The following is a 20,499-nucleotide window of genomic DNA, read 5'->3' on the forward strand; positions in this document are numbered from 1 at the left end:
ATTGCACACAGTTCTGGTCACCGCATTATAAGAAGGATGTGGAAGCTTTGGAAAGGGTGCAGAGGAGATTTACTCGGATGTTGCCTGGTATGGAGGGAGGGTCTTACGAGGAAAGGCTGAGGGACTTGAGGCTGTTTTCATTAGAGAGAAGAAGGCTGAGAGGTGACTTAATTGAAACATATAAAATAATCAGAGGGTTAGATAGGGTGGATAGGGAGAGCCTTTTTCCTAGGATGGTGACAGCGAGCACGAGGGGGCATAGCTTTAAATTGAGGGGTGAAAGATATAGGACAGATGTCAGAGGTAGTTTCTTTACTCAGAGAGTAGTAAGGGAATGGAACGCTTTGCCTGCAATGGTAGTAGATTTGCCAACTTTAGGTACATTTAAGTCGTCATTGCATAAGCATATGGACGTACATGGAATAGTGTAGGTTAGATGGGCTTGAGATCGGTATGACAGGTCGGCACAACATCAAGGGCTGAAGGGCCTGTACTGTGCTGTAATGTTCTATGTTCTATCTATACCCACTTACATGAGGGCTGCTGTGGAGCTAGCAGTGGGCTGATTTTCTTTCACTTCAAGTGCTTCCTTTGCTCACAGGTTAAAATACCACCCCAACCCTGTGACAAGGAAGCCTGAAGCTAAATATCAGTGATGCCTAGCTCTCAGAATTCTAGGCGGGGCTTGTACCCTGCACTATGTCTCCAATGCATGGAAGTCTTTGAATTTCTAGGTCAGTGACTCTAAAAAATGTTCAACTTTCCACATAAACCACAAGGATTGATGTCAATCAAACTCAACGGCTAGGATTGATTCTTCTCTTGAACACTGTTTATTAATATAAGACATTTTTGGAAGAAAAATACAAATACTTCAGTCCAATTCACATCACCACTTTTGCTGGTCTTTAAAGCTAAACTACCACAGGCAGCAGTGAAAATTCCAGAAGCTGCGGAAAGCACATTGGATTTGTGTTTTTATCATGCAGTTGTTTTCGCAATTCTAATCTACACCTTTAATCTGTACCATGGCATGAGCATTACTCCATTGGGCGCTGTTCTAATACTGGACCCCTGCTAACCATACAAACAAAACTATCTTTTGTCAATATTTTCAATGGTCAATTTACATATATAGTACTTCTCCAAGGGGAAATAGTATAATCAGATATGTAGTAGTAAGAAGGCAGTTAATCAGAATACTGAAGGGTAAGTTCCCAGCCTACTCTAGTGTCATCTCTTCAACTGCATTTGCAAGTTTCTGGTACTGCTCCAGTTCATTGTAGATATGTGTGGAGATCCGAACATAGAGCTTTCCTCCCAAGGCTTTGACTGGTACCTGATTAGAAAGAAGAAGATCAAAGTGTGGTAAGCAAATGCTGTCAGTCAGAAAATCAAATGGGTTTCAGGATAGTGTAGGCAGCAAAGATGACTAAAATGTTTTTTGTAAACATCAGCTAAGGACAAAATTAATGGGTAATATTCTCTACTAAAAACTGCCTGGATAAATAGAAAATAAACATCGAACAACAGCACAACCATTTTCCAAAAGAACCTTGTATATTTTTCATTGCTTAAGCTGGTAAAAGAGATCGAAAGCGGCAGCCTATTTAAATGTTAATGCACTGTTGGAAGTATCTGTACAGCCTGGCCTGTAACTGTTCTTCAATTTTGCTTCCTCATTTTAAGGACTTAAATGAATGATGGCCTTGCCGTTGGGTAAGATGAGAACATATCATTGTCAGAAGAACTTCTGGGACAAGCCAGTGTTTCTTCACATTGGAGGCATTAGAGGAATAACAGTAACCTTGATTGTCCCTGAAGGGAGAATTTATGCTTAGATAATCACTGGCAAGACTTAAATGCGGAGGAATGCAATTGTGGGAGATATAGCAGTTTGGATCGGAAATTGGCTTGCTGAAAGAAGACAGAGGGTGGTAATTGATGGGAAATATTCATCCTGGAGACCAGTTACTAGTAGTGTACCGCAAGGGTCGGTGTTGGGTCCACTGCTGTTTGTCATTTTTATAAATGACCTGGATGAGGGCGTAGAAGGATGGGTTAGTAAATTTGCAGACGACACTAAGGTCGGTGGAGTTGTGGATAGTGATGAAGGATGCTGTAGGTTGCAGAGAGACATAGATAAGCTGCAGAGCTGGGTTGAGAGGTGGCAAATGGAGTTTAATGAAGACAAGTGTGAGGTGATTCACTTTGGTAGAAGTAACTGGAAGGCAAAGTACTGCCAAGGGCTGATGTCACTGCAGGGCTGCTATCTTTTCCCTAGTTCTGTAATATTCAAATTTAAATGTATCTGGAATATTTTTGCTTTTGAATTTACAACTAAAGTCAACTTTTGAAATTAAAAAAGAATGGCATCAATAACCCTTTGTTACAAAAAGTACAATAGTAACAATACTGTATTCTGGTAATGTGAAAACAACAGGATATTCTGATAGAATACACAGTGTAGAGCTGGAGGAACACAGCAGACCAGGCAGCATCAGTGGAGCAGGAAGGCTGATAGTTTGGATCAGGACCCTCCTTCAGAATATCTGAAGAAGGGTCCCGATCTGAAACATTAGCTTTCCTGTTCCTCTGATGCTGCCTGACCTGCTGTGTTCCTCCAGTTCCACACTTAGTTATCTCTGACTCCAGCATCTGCAATTCTTGCTCCCTCAGGATATTGTGATAAATATGATATAACATACCTCAATGTTATATTGGTGGTAAAGGATATTTTGGATGATCTCTGCTTGCTCATAATTCGCATATCCATCTTTAAGCAGATATTCTGGGAGTTGAACACATGCCATGGAGCCAAACATTTCTTTCGGGGCCAGCAAACCAGTTTTCCAATGGTTCACTAGTAAATCCACTAAACATATAAAATGAGATTAAATGGATATTTTAATAGTAAGTGGAAATCCAAAATATTTCTATGCACACAAAAAGTGACAGAAATATGAACAAGTAGTTGTCTACAATAAGCAGAAAAGGAAAAGCATACTGTCGCAATACACACAGGCTAGATGAAAATTTATTACAGATTTCTCACCACGAGCTCCATGTTGAACCTTCCATGATAAACATGATATGAAGTTGATTTTACACAACCTGGACAACTGATCTGCGGGCATAATTAGACCTCACCAGACATTTAGGCATCAAGATTGTGCTCCTGGTGCAGGGCTGTTTTGTCATGTCCAAACTGCTTTTGGGTATTGCTACAAGAGGGAATAACAGTCCTTACACAAAAGAAAAGTGGGGTGCGAGTAACATAGTGGTCAAATAATCTGGAGCTCAGACTTCCTACTTTTGTTCTGATAGTCTAATTAAATTGAGATTCACTTGCTCTCACACGATTAGGAACTTATATTCCCAAACTGACATCTAGTAGATGTGAGTCATAAATGTTTTTCAAAAGTTGGCAAGACTGAAAAAAGCTAAATATTACTTAAATAGAGAATGACTGCAGAATTCCAAAGTGCAGACGGATTTACGTGATCTCGTACATGTCACAAAAATGTTGGCACGTAGGTCTGCCACAGAATCAAGCAGGCTAACAGAATACGGTCCTTTGTTATTAGAGGAAGTGAACATAAATGTAAGATGTTATGCTTTAATTAGTCAGGCATTGATCAGACCACATTTCACTTGTCAAGGCGCAAGTGTAAAGCTATTTCCCCTCCATATAACAAAGTGTGAAGCTGGATGAACACAGCAGGCCAAGCAGCATCTCAAGAGCACAAAAGCTGACGTTTCGGGCCTAGACCCTTCATCACAGAGGGGGATGGGGAAAGGGTTCTGAAATAAATAGGGAGAGAGGGGGAGGCGGACCAAAAGTGGATAGAGGAGAAGATAGATGGAGAGGACAGTATAGGTGGGGAGGGGATGGGTCATTCCAGGGAGGACGGACAGGTCAAAGAGGCGGGATGAGTTTAGTAGGTGGGAAATGGAAGTGCGGGCTTGAGGTGGGAGGAGGGGATAGGTGAGAGGAAGAACAAGTTAGGGAGGGGGGGATGAGCTGGGCTGGTTTTGTGATGCAGGCGGGAGGAGACGTGCTGGGCTGGTTTTGGGATGCAGTGGGGGAAGGGGAGATTTTGAAGCTTGTGAAGTCCACATTGATACCACTGGGCTGCAGGGTTCCCAAGCGGAATATGAGTTGCTGTTCTTGCAACCTACGTCTGGCGTCATTGTGGCACTGCAGGAGGCCCAGGATCGACACGTCGTCCAAGGAATGGGAGGGGGAGTTAAAATAGTTCGCGACTGGGAGGTGCAGTTGTTTATTGTGAACCGAGCGGAGGTGTTCTGCAAAGCGGTCCCCAAGCCTCCACTTGGTTTCCCCAATGTAGAGGTAGCCACACAGGGTACAATGGATGCAGTATACCATATTGGCAGATGTGCAGGTGAACATCTGCTTGATATGGAAAGTCATCTTGGGGCCTGGGATGGGGGTGAGGGAGGAGGCATGGGGGCAAGTGTAGCACTTCCTGCGGTTGCAGGGGAAGGTGCTGGGTGTGGTGGGGTTGGAGGGGAGTGTGGAGCGGACATGGGAGTCACGGAGAGAGTCATCTCTCCGGAATGTAAACAAGGGTGGGGATGGAAAAATGTCTTGGGTGGAGGGGTCGGATTGTAGATGGCGGAAGTGTCGGAGGATGATGCGTTGTATCCGGAGGCTGGTGGGGTGGTATGTGAAGACGAGGGGAATTCTCTTAGGGCGGTTATTGCGGGGGCGGGGTGTGAGGTCTGTGTTGCGGGAAACACGGTCAAGGGCGTTCTCGACTACTGCGGGGGGGAAGTTGAGGTCCTTGAAGAACGCAGACATCTGGGATGTGCAGGAGTGGAATGCCTCATCCTGGGAGCAGATGCGGCGGAGGTGAAGGAATTGGGAATAGGGGATGGAATTATTGCAGGAGGGTGGGTGGGAGGAGGTGTATTCTGGGTAGCTGTGGGAGTTGGTGGGCTTGAAATTGACATCAGTTTCTAGCTGGTTGCCTGAGATGGTGACAGAGAGGTCCAGGAAGGTGAGGGATGTGTTGGAGATGGCCCAGGTGAACTTGAGGTTGGGGTGGAAGGTGTTGGTGAAGCGAATGAACTGTTGCCCAAACCCCACCCCTTCCTGTTACATTGATGACTATATCGGCGCTGCATCTTGCTCCCAAGAGGAGCTTGAACAGTTCATCCCCTCCCATTCCTTAGACGACATGTCCATCCTGGGCCTCCTGCAGTGCCACAATGATGCCACCCGTAGGTTGCAGGAACAGCAACTGATATTCCGCTTGGGAACCCTGCAGCCCAATGGTATCAATGTGGACTTCACAAGTTTCAAAATCTCCCCTTCCCCCTCTGCATCCCAAAACCAGTCCAGCACGTCCCTGCCTCCCTAACCTGTTCTTCCTCTCACCTATCCCCTCCTCCCACCTCAAGCCGCACTTCCATTTCCCACATACTAACCTCATCCCACCTTCTTGACCTGTCTGTCCTCACCGGATTGGCCTATCCCCTCCCCACCTATACTCTCGTCTCCACCTATCTTCTCCTCTATCTATCCTTGGTCCGCCTCCCCCTCTCTCCCTATTTATTCCAGTTCCCTCTCCCCATCCCCCTCTCTGACGAAGGGTCGAGGCCCGAAACGTCAGCTTTCGTGCTCCTGAGATGCTACTTGGCCTGCTGTGTTCATCCAGCTTCACACTTTGTTATCTTGGATTCTCCAGCATCTGCAGTTCTCATTATCTCTGACAGCTATTTCCCCTCTCGTGGGTCAGTCCACAACTCGAGGGCACTATTTTAAAATTAGGGTTTGCTCTTTTAGAACAGGGATGATGATAAATATTTTCTCTCAGATGTAAGACATGGTAAGACATTGTCACTCCTTGCCTCAGAAAATGATGGTGGTGGGGTCATTAAATATTTTGTACAGTTAAGATATTTTATGGTGGGACGGAAGAAAATGCAAGGCAAACTTTGTGCTGAAAATGACAATTCATCAAACCTCAATGTTATAACAGTTGAATTTATTCTTATCTTTTGGAGGTAGTTCAGTGCAGCAACAAATCAGTAATTTTCAAAATCTTGAGCAATACAATGAGCAATGGGCTGATTTAACAAGGTAATTCACTAATCGACATAGCTATTTATGCTGAAGTAAATAATTGTCCTGTTGTACAACTTTGAGCGAAGACTTTAAATTCTAACTCCTCGTTTTTCAAGGACCGCAACATCCCCCACCCTGCAGTAGCCGAGCACACCCTCGACCGTGTCTCCTGCATTTCCCACAACTCATCCCTCACACTCCGTCCCCGCAATAGCAACCAAAAAAGAATTGCCCTCGTCCTCACATACCACCCGACCAACCTACGGATCCAACGCATCATTCTCCGACACTTCTGCCATCTGCAATCCAACCCCACCATCAAAGACATTTTTCCCTCCCCATCTTTGTCTGCTTTCTGGAGGGACCACTCTCTCTGTGACTCCCTTGTCCACTCCACACTCCCCTCCAAACCCACCACTCCTGGCACTTTTTCCTGCAACCGCAGGAAGTGCTACACCTGCCAACACACCTCATCCCTCACCCCCTTCCCAGGCCCCAAGAAGACTTTCCACATCAAGCAGATGTTCACCTGCACATCTGCCTATGTGGTATACTGTATCCACTGTACCCATTGTGTCCTCCTCTACATCGGGTAGAGCGGAGGCTTGGGGACCACTTTGCAGAACACCTATGCTCGGTTTGCAATAAACAACTGCATCTCCCAGTTGCGAACCATTTCAATTCCCCCTCCCATTCCTTAGACGACATGTCCATCCTGGACCTCCTATAGTGCCACAACGATGCCACCCAAAGGTTGCAGGAATAGCAACTCATATTCCCCTTGGGAACCCTGCAGGATTTCACAAGCTTCAAAATCTCCCCTCTTCCATGGCATACCAAAACCAGCCCAGCTCGTCCCTCCCTCCCTAACCGGTTCTTCCTCACAGCTATCCCCTCCTCCCACCTCAAGCCACATCCCCATTTCCCACCTACTAACCTCATCCTGCCCCTTGACCTATCCATCCTCCCTGGACTGACCTATCTCCTCCCTCGCTCCCTACCTACACTCACCTCTACATTTCCAGCCTCTTTAACTGGTCTGTCTCCTGTCCACCTATCTTCTCCTCTATCCATCTTCGATCCACCTCCCCCTCTCTCCCTATTTATTTCACAACTCTTTTCCGCTCCCTCATTTCTGATGAAGAGTCGAGGCCCAAAATGTCAGCTTTCCTGCTCCAAAAGATGCTGCTTGGCCTGCTGTGTTCATCCAGCTCAACACCTTGTTAACTCGGATTCTCCAGCATCTGCAGTTCCTATCACCCCTGTACTCATTTTCCTATTTCTTACAGTCTTGTTATGGTCTGACTCAAACACTTAGTTTCCTAATATCTTTTTAAAATTCTCCCTGAGTTCTAATAGCCCAGAGCCTTGCTCTTGACTTCATACTGAATTTCCAAATAAACAGTATTAATGTAATTCATGCTTTTTCATAGCAATCCAGTTAAATGGTTATGTTCTGCGAGGAACTTGCTTCTGTCCCTATCAATCTCTAACTTTACCTAGCTGATGAAGTAGGCGGTCTTTAATAGTCAGTGATAGACACCCCTGTCTATCCAGAAGATCATCAGACACCATTTCCACCACCGCACCGTGCCAACCTCGTCCCCAACACAGGCCAGCAACACTGCCCGTAATCATTTTCAGAGCACCCATAAAAGTTCAACATCAACAGGTGATTTACTGTCTGATACTGGAGCTTCCAGCCAGCTGTGATCTTGAAATGCCTCTGTCACACTGTCTGGTGTGACCGATTGAAAATCTTGCCACAAATCCTGCCCCAGTTCTGGGAGGCATTAATCGTAACAAATATTTGGAATCATGAAATGTGGCAAGCTTTAGAAACTGTCTTCTGAACATCAAAATAATAAACAAGCGTTTGCTCCTACTGCACAAACTGGTACAACCTAAAAGGAATTCATGACATGACACAACAGAGTTTTCTGGGGAGGGCTCAGCAGAGGTTATTAGAAGTTTCCAGAACAAGTAATAGGATACAGAATATGGAAACATCAGGAGCTAAACTTTAGGGACACCAGAGAAGGGGATAATTATGAGTAGGGGAGCAATCAAACCAGAACTAAAGGTTTCACCAGGTCCATCTTTGACTCCTCCCTTCCCTTGCTTCACATCTGTTTCCATTTCTGGGGTTAGACTGGTCATTAATACCCATTATAAACGCACTGACTCCCTGTACTGTACATCCTTGCACCCTGCTTCCTGTAAAAACTCCATCCCATTCTCTCAGAGATAATAGGAACTGCAAATGCTGCAGAATCTGAGATAACAAGGTATGGAGCTAGATGAACACAGCAGGCCAAGCAGCATCTTAGGAGGAGGAAGGCTGACGTTTCGGGCTTTGGAAGGTCTAGGCCTGAAACGTCAGCCTCCCTGCTCCTAAGATGCTGCTTGGCCTGCTGTGTTCATCCAGCTCCACACCTTGTTAGCCCATTCTCTCAGTTCCTCTGTCTTCACCGCATATGCTCAGATGAGGCCAACTTTGACATGGGAGCCTCCAAAATGTCCACCTTCTTCCTCAACCGATGGTTCGTCTGCACTGTTGACAACAGGGCCCTCAACTGGGTGTGACCCATCTCCTGCACTTTTGTCCTCACCCCCTCTTTTCCCTCCCACAACAGCAATAAGGTTCCCCTTGTCTTTACCTACCATCCTACCAGCATTCACATCCAGAAGATCATCAGACACCATTTCCACCACCTGCAGTTCTGAGGAAGAGTCTGACCCTACAAACAAAGGACCTAAGACTGATGCTTGTGGAACACCACTAGTTACTGGTCTCCATTCTGAAAAACATCCTTCCACCACTACCCTCTGTCTTCTATGACCAAGCCAGTTTTCTATCTGCTCACACTATTCCAAATGCAGTCTGACCAGCAGTACATTTCTACTGTTGTATTCTAACCCTCTTGAAATTGATACTAACATTGCATTTACCTTCTTAACTGTCAACTGAACCTGCCATCCTAAAAACTGATAAGGGACAATTGCTGAGGGAAGGGCTGTGGATGTAGTTTATATGGGCTTTAGTAAGGCATTTGATACAAAGTCCCACATGGCAGGTTGGTACAAAAATTAAAATCACAGGGGATTCAGGATGGCCTGGCTGGATGGATAGAAAACTGGCTTGGTCATTGATAAGGCATCAAGGATTATAGAGAAAAGGCAGGAGAATGGCATTAAGAAACATATTAGCCATGATTGAATGTCAGAGCAGATTCGATGGGCCAAATTGCCTAATTCTGCTCCTATATCATATGATCTTATGGCCTGATTTGAATTGTTTCACAATTTAAGAAGTGGTTGAAATCAATGACAATCGTGATTTACCCCACCACAGCCTATAAAAATAGGGAAAAATTCCTCCAATCATTTTTGGAACAGCTGTTAAAGTTCAATGTCAACACACAATTAACTGTCTGTAATCGGAGCTCCCACAATACATAGGGTTTTGGGGTTGAGCTGTTGGTTAATCTGAGAGCTTTAGCCATTGCAGTACTGCCAGTAGCAGCAACGAAAGAAGAGACCTCAGATAGCTGAATGTGGCTATGGTCTTCTGTAGGTTACAGGATGCTTGATAAGGAAATTGCAAGGAGTCTGGCAGCTCTTTCTGGCTGGTCCCTCCACATGGCATACAAATCACCCCTTAACCCAGTAGAATAGCAACAGCACTGTGATGAGGTCCTCAGAGTGCTCAATAATTGGCTTCTGAGGAAGAAGGCTTGACCTTCATTACTTTGACTTAATCTGCAGGGCTGAAATAGGTTTTTGGAGGTTTTATTGAAGAAGCCTTGATGAGTTGCTACAGGTCATTTTGTAGATGATGCAGCCATGATGAACTGGAGTGGTGGAGGTGGATATTTAACCAATGAACAGGCTACCGATCAATCATAGGAGCAAATTATTGCAGATGCTGGAATCTGTACTGAATACAACAAATGCTGAAGAACATAGTGGGTCAGACATAGTGCTACTTTGGCCTGCCTATCTCTCTGCTTCTCCTTCCTCGTTTGATTCGTCAGTTTAAAGTTACCTCTCCTACATCTTTGAATAAGCTTTTGGTCATCTAATCTATGCTTCCTTATGTGATTTAGTGTCAAATGCTGTTTAATTACACTCTATGAAGAGTCTTGGGATGCCTTAATGTCCTAAATGAGCTTACAGTAATGCAAATAATTGTTACTACAATGAAAATAAAATGCTCAGACCATTCGCAGAAATGACTTGGTGCCATTATTTCGTCTACAGCCAAAAGAGGAATAAAATTTCAAAATGATGATATGCTGAATCTGACAGCACTGGGAAATATTTTACAAACACAGAACAAATAATTTTGTTAGACTTGCACTCACCCTAACTCAGCCAGAACTCCATTCCTTGTGATCAATTATTGATAGTAAGTTTACAATAATTTTTCTGTTGGGTTCCCACGAAATTTTCCCACGAATTAGGAGTAGGTGATGCCCTAGCAGTATTATTGCTAGACTATTAACCAGAGAGCCAGATAATATTCTGAGGAGGAGATAGCAGCCGGAACGGCAGCTTTCCTGCTCCTCTGATGCTGCTTGGCCTGCTGTGTTCATCCAGCTCTACACCTTGTTATCCCAATATTCTGAGGACCTAGGTCCAAATCCAGCCACAGCAGATGGTGGGATTTGAATCCAACAATAATCTGGAATTAAGAGTCTAATGATGACCATGAAACCATTGCCAATTGTCAGGAAAAATCTATCTGGTTCATCAATCCCCTTTAGGGAAGGAAACTGTCATCCTTACCTGTTCTGGTCTACATATGACTCCAGGCCCACAGCAATGTGGGTGGCTCTTAACAGCCCTCTGGATAATTAGGGATGGACAATAAATGCCAGCAATGCCCACATCCCATGAATGAATTTAAAAAAAGGTAAGTGGCAAAACATAACTGCACGTACTGTACAACAATACGGTTGTTTGTTTCTTCAGTTTTTTTTTGTAATTTTAGTCTTACCTCTAGGCTGGTTTCTCTTTCACTGCTATCTTTTTCTTCATTCTTGGTAATGCTTTCTCTTTCACTTTGCTGTCCAACATTCTTTTCCCTTCTTATTTTTGTATATTCTTTTTGTATCTTTGTCTCTCTCACGCTGTCTCTCTTTGATATTGCTCCTTTTGCTCTTCTTCCCTACCTTGTGCCTTGCTAACTGTTAATCAGGAAGCATGCTACTTCCAAGAATCATAAGATAGAAAAATAAACCTCAAAAATATCTGTACAAAACTGAAAATCAAAACAACTGAACAATTATTTAAAAAAGGTGATATGCGAACTTAGCAACTGAAAAGCATTATAATTTTTTTCATTGAAATATCATCATATTTTTGAGCTCTGGAGGTTTATAATTTTGAAGCTTCATGTGCAGTATATTTCATAGCTATAACAATAATGCCTGGTTGGCTGACCTCCTCAAGGGCAAGAAATGCTGAGATAAAACCAGCCCCGTTGTTGCAATGTTATCAGTAGCACAACAGGCAATCACAATTGAACTTCTGTTTTCCTTAATCCCGTATCTAACAAAATAACTCCCACTGTGAGTTTATTTAAACATGCTTTGTTGCTAATTACACAGTTTTGAGGGATAGCCAGTGTTATTTCCGAAGAGGGCAGCAGCACAACCAGCAGAGGTCAATGTCATAGATGAGCAACAACACAAATTAGTGATAAAACAAGTAACCAGGTAATGTGTTAAAGAAATAAATATTGACCAGGAGACAAAGAGAGCACTCTTGCTCTTTTTCAAATACTGCCATGGGATGTTTCCACACTCACCCGAAAAGCCCTGATTTTATAATTCATCTGAAAGATTGTACCTCCCTCAATATGGCACTGAAGGTCAGGCTCTGTTATGTGCTCAAGACCCAGCAATAATAAAGGAACAGTAATATAGTTTCAAGTCAGAATAGTATATGCCTTGGAGGGGAACTTGCAATTGGTGGTGCTTCCATGCATCCACCTCCTGTGTCTTTTTAGCTGGTATAGAGGTCTTGGATTTGGAAGGCGCTGGTGAAGGAACCTTGGTACGCGTTGCAAACACTATGATTGACGGTTAAGGGATCGAATGTTGAAAGTGGTGGATAGGCAACAAGCTAGTGGCCATTCTGTCTTGTATGGTGTTGAGTGAGCTTTGGAGCTTCAGTCAGGCAGGCAAATAGTGGGCATTCCATCACACTAAAATCCTAAATGGCTTATCTGTGTCCTGACACTGTTCCACTGGTTCTAAACTTCTCAACCAGGGAAAATACACTCCCTGCATCAGGTATTTCTAGCCCGTGAATACAGGTAATGTTGACTCAATATCTTCTCATAGCACAGTGCTGCCATCTTCAGTAAAGGCCTAATGAAACCTGGAACACACTACCTCTATGACATGTATGTTTGTTTTTAATGTAGGGAGACCAAAAAGCATACAATACCCCCGGTGTGGTCTCACCAAGGTCCTGAATAACTGCAGTATGCCGTCCTTAATTCTGAACTTAAATCTTAATGTAATGAAGACCAATCAACCATCTGCCTTCTTAACTGCTTGCTGCACCTACTTGTCTACTTTAGTTGACTGATGTACAGACACCCAGATCCTTTGTACATTTACACTTCCCATTATATCACCATTTAAATAATACTTTACCATTCTGTTTTACTCACTGATGTGTAGAACATCACGTTCAGCCATATTATATTGCATTTGCCATGTATTTGATCAATTAAATCACTTCAAAGCCTTCTAGCATCCTCTTCACAACTCCAATCCTGCTCAGTTTTATGTCATCACGAAACTTGGAAATGTTGCATTTGGTTACCTCACACAGGCCACTTACATATATCATGAATGGCGGGGGCCCAAACACTGATCCTTGCAGTACCCACTAGTCATTGCCTGCCATTCAGAAAAAGACCCATTAATTCTCACTGTATTTCCTGCCAGTCAACCAATTCTCAATCCATGCCAATACATTAACACCCTATCTCATGTGCTTCACCTTTGTGTACTAACTTCTTATGAGGGACCTTATCAAAAGCCTTCTGAAAATCCAAATGCACCAAATCCACTCATCCTCCCTTATCCTCTAGTTATATCCTCAAAATTCCAGTTGGTTGGTGAAGCACGATTTGCCTTTCATGAACCCATGCTGATTTTGTCCAACCCCGTTACTGCTTTCTGAATTTTTTGTTATCATTTTTTATAATGCACTATTTTAACATTTTCCCCACTACTGCTGTTAGGTTAACTGTCTGCAATTGGATTTTTATTCTCGTTCCCTTTTTAAATAGTTGGGCTACATTTGCCACCCTTCAACCTGTAGGAACTGCTCCTGAGTCTGAAGAACTTTGACCGCCAATGTATCTAATATTTGCAGCCACTCTGGTTAGAATTCAGGGATGTAGATTATCAGGCCTTTGTGACTCCTCAGCCTTTAATCCCATTAATTCCTCTACCACCATTTTCTTACTAAAAGTGATTCCCTTCAATTCCATCCCTCACTAGACCCCTTGGCTCATTAACATCTCTGAGAGGTTATTTATGCCATCTTTTATGAATTAAGGGCTCAAGTATGGATTCAATTCTTTAGCCACTTCTTTGCTCTCCAATATAAGTTCCCTAGTTTCCCTGGAGTACAGAAGTAGAGAGTTTATGCTTCAGCTATGCAAGGCATAGCTGGGACTGCATCTATTGTACTGTGCACAGTGATGGCTTCCTTCCTTAAGGTAGAATGTAAGTTCATTGGAGGCAGTTCAGAGAGGGTTATGAGACTAATACTTGGAAGTAATGGGTTCATTTATGTGAAAAGGTTGGATAGGCTAGACTTGAGAGTTCAGAAGTATAAGAGTCAACATGACGTAAACATATAAGATCCTGACAGCATGAATGTGGAAGGGATGCAGGAGAAGCAGCTGTCATTGTTTGAAATAAGTGGTTGCTTACTTAAGATTGAGATTAGGAGAACTTTTCTTACTCACAAAGAGTTGAAAAGCATTAAAATTGTCTTTGTCATTTTTAAGGTATTGGTAGGTAAATATGTCTTAAACAAGAAGATGAAAGTTATTGGAGTCTGTGGAATATGGAGTAATCAGATCATCATTGATTCAGTTGAGAATGGCACAGCAAACCCAACACCAAGTGATCTACTTCTGTTCCAAATTCATATGTTCATGGCCACAAAGTTAGTCTTTCTGATGAGTACTGAGGCAAACAAATGATTCAATATTTGTCCCATTTTGTCATCATTACTGGTATGTATTGCACATCCTGTAGAAGGCATACTCTTATCCTAGTATGAGGTTTTTGATACTTGTTTGTAGAATCTCGTAATATTACTTTTTAAATTTATTTCTGACTTAATTTCACAGATCCTTTTCATCATCTAATTTTTTTTAAAAATCTTACAGATAACCTCTTTAAATATCCTATTGCTAGCTCTCTGTACGGCTTGTGCAGCTATCTCTTTATTCATGCATGAAGTTTCATTATTAGCGTGTTGTTTTTGCTTCTTTTAGGCATACATTTCTCCCAAACACTGCTGACTACATTTAGTTTGCACTTCTGTTCTATCTTTATTTTACATAGGCTACCTTCTGTAGTTCTATACTGATGCTGCTGAATTTTGCCATTCTTTTCCTAATGTCCACTTCAACATCCGCTATAATAAATTTTAATATTTTTCTTACTACTGATCTCAAACTAACAGGTCTATAGCTCTCCATTCTCCCAATTTCTCCCTTCCTAAACAATGGAATTATATTCGCTACTTTCCAGTCACATTTCCAGAATTGATAAAATTTTGAAAGATAACTAACTATGCATCCATTATCTATCCAGTTACCATCTTCAACAGCCTGGGATGAAGGCCATCTAATCCATAGGATTTATCAACATTCAATTAGGTTAAATTTTCAAGCACTTCGTTTTTACCAACACTAATTTTTTTTAGTTCCTCAGAATATCAAAGCCCGGTCATCTGGTATTTCTGGGAGAATTTCTCCTGTGAAATTGAATACTAAGTAATTTTAGTTTCTCATTCATATCCCTGCTCTCCATTGTACATTCTCCTGTTCCCACCTGTAATGATCCCACAGTTGTCCAAGTTAATCTTTTACTTTTCACATGTGCAACAAAGCTTTTGCAATTTGCTTTTATGTCCCCCATTAGTTTGCATTCATATTCTCTTCTCCCTTTCTTAATCTAGTTATTTGTCCTCTTTTTCTGTGTCCTCAACTGCGCCCAGACCTTCAGTGCTTCTGGCATTCCTATCTTTGATTCTTTGATTTCCTTTGATTTTATGTAGTCTGATTTCATTAAGTATGGTTGATTTGTCATTCCCTTATGGCGTTTGTGCCTTCGAGGAATGTATATCTGTTGCAGATTGTGTCTAATCATTGCCTATTTACTGTCAAATCTTTCAGTGTATTTTCACAATTCACCATTGCCAACTTGGCCTTCAATCTAAGATCATCTTTTACTAATGAATGAATCACCCTTATTAAAATTCCCAACATACCTTCTTTTACATTTCATCCATCGCTCTTAAATGCAAAGCATTCTCAGATATTCAGTTCGTAATAATGGTCAACCCAGCTGTTCCAAAGAAGAGTAATGGAACTTGAAGCATTAATCCTGTTTCTCTCTCCATAGATGCTCCCAAAATTGCTAACTCCTAAATCACTTTCTGTTTTCATGAAGACCCTAAACATCAAAGCTCATACCTGGAAATCACTAGTTGGCAAAAGCACAACATGGCAAGATATCTGAAGGGGCCAGCTTGCACCCACCAGGACAACCAGTAGAAAAAGCAGTTACACAATCGTTATCAACACCAGAAACAACATCTCAATGTGTCACTTGAAAGCTTCATGCACAGCATTACTGACAGAGCAGACATCAGCAAAAAGTGCGCCAAATGAAAATATCGAATCTAAATGAAGGCATTCAGAATTTGTATCCCAGCATTCTAAGCTCCCTTTTGATTATTCTCACTTCTCATGAAGAAATTTCTTCTCCTTTCTCTTGCTTGCTCACTTCACCTGCTCCAGCTTGCACCTGAAGCTTTGAATAAATATGCAAATGAGATAACCAAGAAAATTTGAGTACCTAGGCTTGGAATGATTTAACAGCATCTTTAAATATTTACGTACACCTTATTACAGAAATCAAAAACCAGACCCTACAAACTTAAGTTTACATGTCAAGGTAGTCTGATATTAATAAATAAGCTTCATATTTCTCTCTTGCACAACTTTTGAAACTATACTGAACTATGTTGATAGCTGTGGCAGCTATAAATCAACAGCTCTTCTCCTGATTTTTCAACTTGGTATGAGTTAATTAGCTGTAAGTTTAATTTAAAACTAATTTTGAAGTTACACATTTTTAATGAAGTGATTAGAAAGCAGTAAATTTAATCTTGGGCCCTACAGTATGGTGCAGTGCTCCCTTGTTGATGGGCAGAAAATTGAACAAAGCTCCCAACCTTTAGCTTGCCATCCAGAAAACAAATGCTAAAAATATGATATTTAAAAAAGTCAACATAATGCACAGTGGGCCTGAAAAAAGTAGACCATTTCTGGTATGTATTCATGTCTATCCGACATAACCTCTCTATTATTTAAAGATATTGGCCTGCAATGTATTTCCAGTAAGTCTAATTTTCATTCCAGAAATCTATATTGGACATACACGTGTATAAACAATGCATATGGTCAAAACAGACTAGTAATGCTTAGTTTGCACATGAATAATGGTTACTTGGACAAGACTGAACACAAGGAGTGCAGCAGAGGGAACTGATAAGAACATCTTTTAAGAAGTAGGTAGCAGTGATCTAGCAAAACCCACTACAGAAAAGCAAATTAATGGCGCAGTATAGAAACAGAAATCTGTTTAATAAACAACAACCGAGACATAACCATAGAATCAGATGTTAATGTTAACAAGTAAACTTAATTATATCAATAACTCTCACCAGCTTGGGACATGAGATGTTTGATATATCCTCGAACTCTCTGCAAACCCACAGATTCCCAGAAATCCAATACAGTGTGAAGAGCCAGGAAGGCACTGTAGTCTTTTAAACCTGAAATAAGCCAATTCTTTTAAGTCTTAAAGACTACGAAATACTGTATAAGACAACCAGATTATTATTTTTGAAACCCCCTCTACAAATTACTATTTGAAATGAAACGCTGTTTGCCACAACTATTGCTAATTCATGAATTAAGTTGTTGTCAACTAAATCATATTAGGTAAAATGTGAAGGGAGCTATACTAAACTGCACACACCAGTTTTTTAGGAAATGTAGACTCTTCCATGATCTTGTAAGCTTGGCTTCAATCAGGAGGTAGCCGTTTCAGCCAATACTGATGGGAGGGCAGATGCTGCCTCAACACCCAAAAAAGGGAAACCTAGTGCCAGGTGAGGCCTGACAATGGGTGATAGTGTGGATTTTGTCACCGATCCCTTTCTTTGCCGATTATCCTCTTGTTGGCTAACAGAAAACTACTTGCTACTTTAGTCACCCTATTGGTCTTCACAATGATCTACTTGGTCTCTCATTAGCAACTCCAGCTTCATAGGGCCAAGGTTGAGCTTGGGTTGTTACCGGGTTTGGGCTAAATGGATAGCTAGCCAGCAAGTTCCAGTTCTTGTTGGAATGTTTCCAGGATTGGCACGGGTTTACCTTACACCTCTGGGAGCAAGCATCTTTTGCCCAACAGCAGGATCAGGTCCTGGCTCTAGCTCTGTGTATAAGATATGGCCTGGCTGTAGACATTGCCTTAAATGGCTCTTCAAGTACAGTGGGTTCTGTAGTTCCTTCTCTAAGCAAGGGGACTGCAAGTTAACATGTGCCTCATTTTCAAAAGGTTTCCTCCAAACTACTGCATGTTTAATTCATTGTTTCCTAGAAGTTCAGCTCACTTTGCCTTCACTAAGGCCGCACTAAGTACAACTAAGGTCCGTCAGGTGAGTTCTAGCCTTTCAGAGTTTCAGCATTGCAATGTGGATCTATTGTGCACTAGTAGAAGGCCTAAATAGCTCTGTCCATAATCTCCAAGAGACAAAGTAGATCATTGTGAAGACCAATAGGGTGACTAAAGTAGCAAGTAGTTTTCTGTTAGCCAACAAGAGGATAATCAGCAAAGGAAGGGATCGGTGACATAAAATCCCACACTATCACCCATTGTCAATGACCCATATCAATTCAATCATAATCCAGTTGTCCCACTCTCTCCTCACAGTCTAGTTTCAATCACAACCAAGAGGTAAAAATGCGAACAAAAACAAAGTTTCTGGAAAGGCTCAGCAGGTCTGGCAGCATCTGTGAAGGAGAAAACAGAGTTAATGTTTTGGGTCCAGTGACCCTTCCTCCGAACTGATGGTGCCTGGGAAAACGTCAGTTTATATGCAGAAAATAGGGAGGTGGGTGGGGTAGAGAGTAAACGATAAGATAGAGCCCAAAGAGAGAGAAAGACAAGCTCTATCTTATTGTTTACTCCCTACCCCTCCCACCTCCCTATTTTTTGCATATAAGCTGACGTTTTCCCAGCCACCATCAGTTCTGAGGAAGGGTCACCGGACCCGAAACGTCAACTTTGTTTTCTCCTTCACAGATGCTGCCAGACCTGTTGAGCTTCTCCAGCAACTTTGTTTTTGTTCCTGATTTTCAGCATCTGCAGTTCCTTTGGTTTTTTTTAGATAAAAATGTGAGCTGAGCAAGTGGCTGAAATGAGTAATGCGAGACTTGGAATGGAGCAACTGTACAGGGCAACTTGAAGATGAAATTGGAGCAGCTGACGAGAGAGAGAGGCTGGAAGGTGGCCAAAGAGTAGGATTAAGCAGGTCTTGTTCTGAGTGGCAGACAGTGGCTAGTGGAATACTGCAGAGATCAGTGTTTGAGCTCCAGCTAGTCACAAAATATAATAATGATTTAGATGAGGAAATACATGTAATATCCCCACTTTTGCAGATGACACAAAGCTATTTAGGACAGTATGCTGTGAGGAGAATGCAGAGAAGCTTCACTGTGATTTGGACAAATCAAATGAGTGGACAAATACATAGTAGATGCAGAATGATGTGGATAAATAAATCCATTTTGGTAGCAAAACAGGCAGGCCGATTATTATCTGAATGGCAGTAGATTCTGAAAGGGGATCTATTTCAAGGCCTGGGTGTCCTCATACACTAATCACTTGAAGTAAACATGCAGGTGTATCAGATGCTGAAGAGGGCAAATGGTACGTTGGCCTCCATAGCAAAAGGTTTTGAGTACAGGAGCAGGGATGTCTTACTGGAATTGTATGGGGTACTTGTAAGATCACACAGAGAATAGTCTGCGCAGTTTTGGTCTCCTTATCCGAGAAAGGATGTTCTAGCTATTGAGGGAGGTTTATTAGACTAATTTGTCCATTGAAGGGATGGATGCGCCTGGAAAAACTGGATTGATTAAGACCATATTACTGTAGTTTAGAAGATTGTGGGGGGATCTCAGAAACTTGTAAAATTTCAACAGGATTAAAGCGGATTGATGCAGGAAGGACATTCTTGTTGATCAGGGAATCCAGAACCAGGGGTTATTGTCTCAGGATATAGGGCGGACCATGTATGGCTGAGATGAGGAGAAATATCTTCACCGAGACAGCAGTAAGCCTATGGAATTCTCTGCCACAGCGAAGTGTTGAAGTCTTTGAAGAAAAATTTAAGTACAGTTCTTGGGACTAAAGCGATCAAAGGATCTGGAGAGAAAGCAGAAGCAGGGTACCAAGTTGGATCATCAGCTACAATCATACTGAATGGTGCAGCAGACTCGAAGGGCCAAATGATCTACTCTTGCTCCTATATTCTGTGTTCCTATAAAATGAAACAACTAAGCAGGGGAGGGCAGAGATGTGAACAGAGCAGCTGAATAGGGCAAGGTGAGGCAGAAGGCGAGATAAGACAGAGAATAGTGGAGCTAATGAAGGTGAGGCAAGGCTGGGAACTGAGTAACTGAAGAGAGTGAGGAGCCATCTGGGAATAGTATGACTGAACAAGCCAAGGTAAACTGAAGCAGAAAGCTGACTGGCTGAATCCTGTAAGATGAGGCTGGTGGTGGAATGGCCAAAGAGGCAAAGTACAGTAGAACAGCTAATGAGGGTGAGTTCATGAACAGTTTAAGCGAGTAAGGTGTGGGCAGGGCAAGAGTGGTCAAACAGGAAACAGAGTGGTTGAAATGGTTAAAATGAGGTGGGTTCATGAGCAGAATGGTTGAAGTGGTCAAGGTGAGATGCCTCTGGGAGCAGAGCAGTTGAAGAAGGGAAGGTGAAGTGAGGCTGGTGGTAAAGCAATTGAGTGGAGAGAGTGCGATAATAAAGTGTAGAGCTGGATGA

The 20,499-nt window shown here is 42.3% G+C and overlaps 1 protein-coding gene across 6 annotated transcripts in view; it reads right to left on the bottom strand.

The window, feature by feature from the left end:
* Positions 1–810: 810 nt before the first annotated feature.
* The window catches only part of LOC125452783 (uncharacterized), a 119,572-nt gene continuing 99,883 nt past the window's right edge, over positions 811–20,499 (bottom strand). For all 6 annotated transcript variants that reach the window (XM_059645220.1, XM_048531622.2, XM_048531621.2 and 3 more), the window contains 3 exons: positions 17,096–17,206; positions 2,709–2,875; positions 811–1,339 (listed from right to left, as the gene is read on the bottom strand). In XM_059645220.1, coding sequence (XP_059501203.1) covers positions 1,223–1,339; positions 2,709–2,875; positions 17,096–17,206 — 395 coding nt within the window. In that variant the 3' untranslated portion in view covers positions 811–1,222. The remainder of the gene's footprint in view (positions 1,340–2,708; positions 2,876–17,095; positions 17,207–20,499) is intronic.

This window comes from Stegostoma tigrinum, chromosome 4 (assembly GCF_030684315.1).
Source record: "Stegostoma tigrinum isolate sSteTig4 chromosome 4, sSteTig4.hap1, whole genome shotgun sequence".
Taxonomy (NCBI): domain Eukaryota; kingdom Metazoa; phylum Chordata; class Chondrichthyes; order Orectolobiformes; family Stegostomatidae; genus Stegostoma; species Stegostoma tigrinum.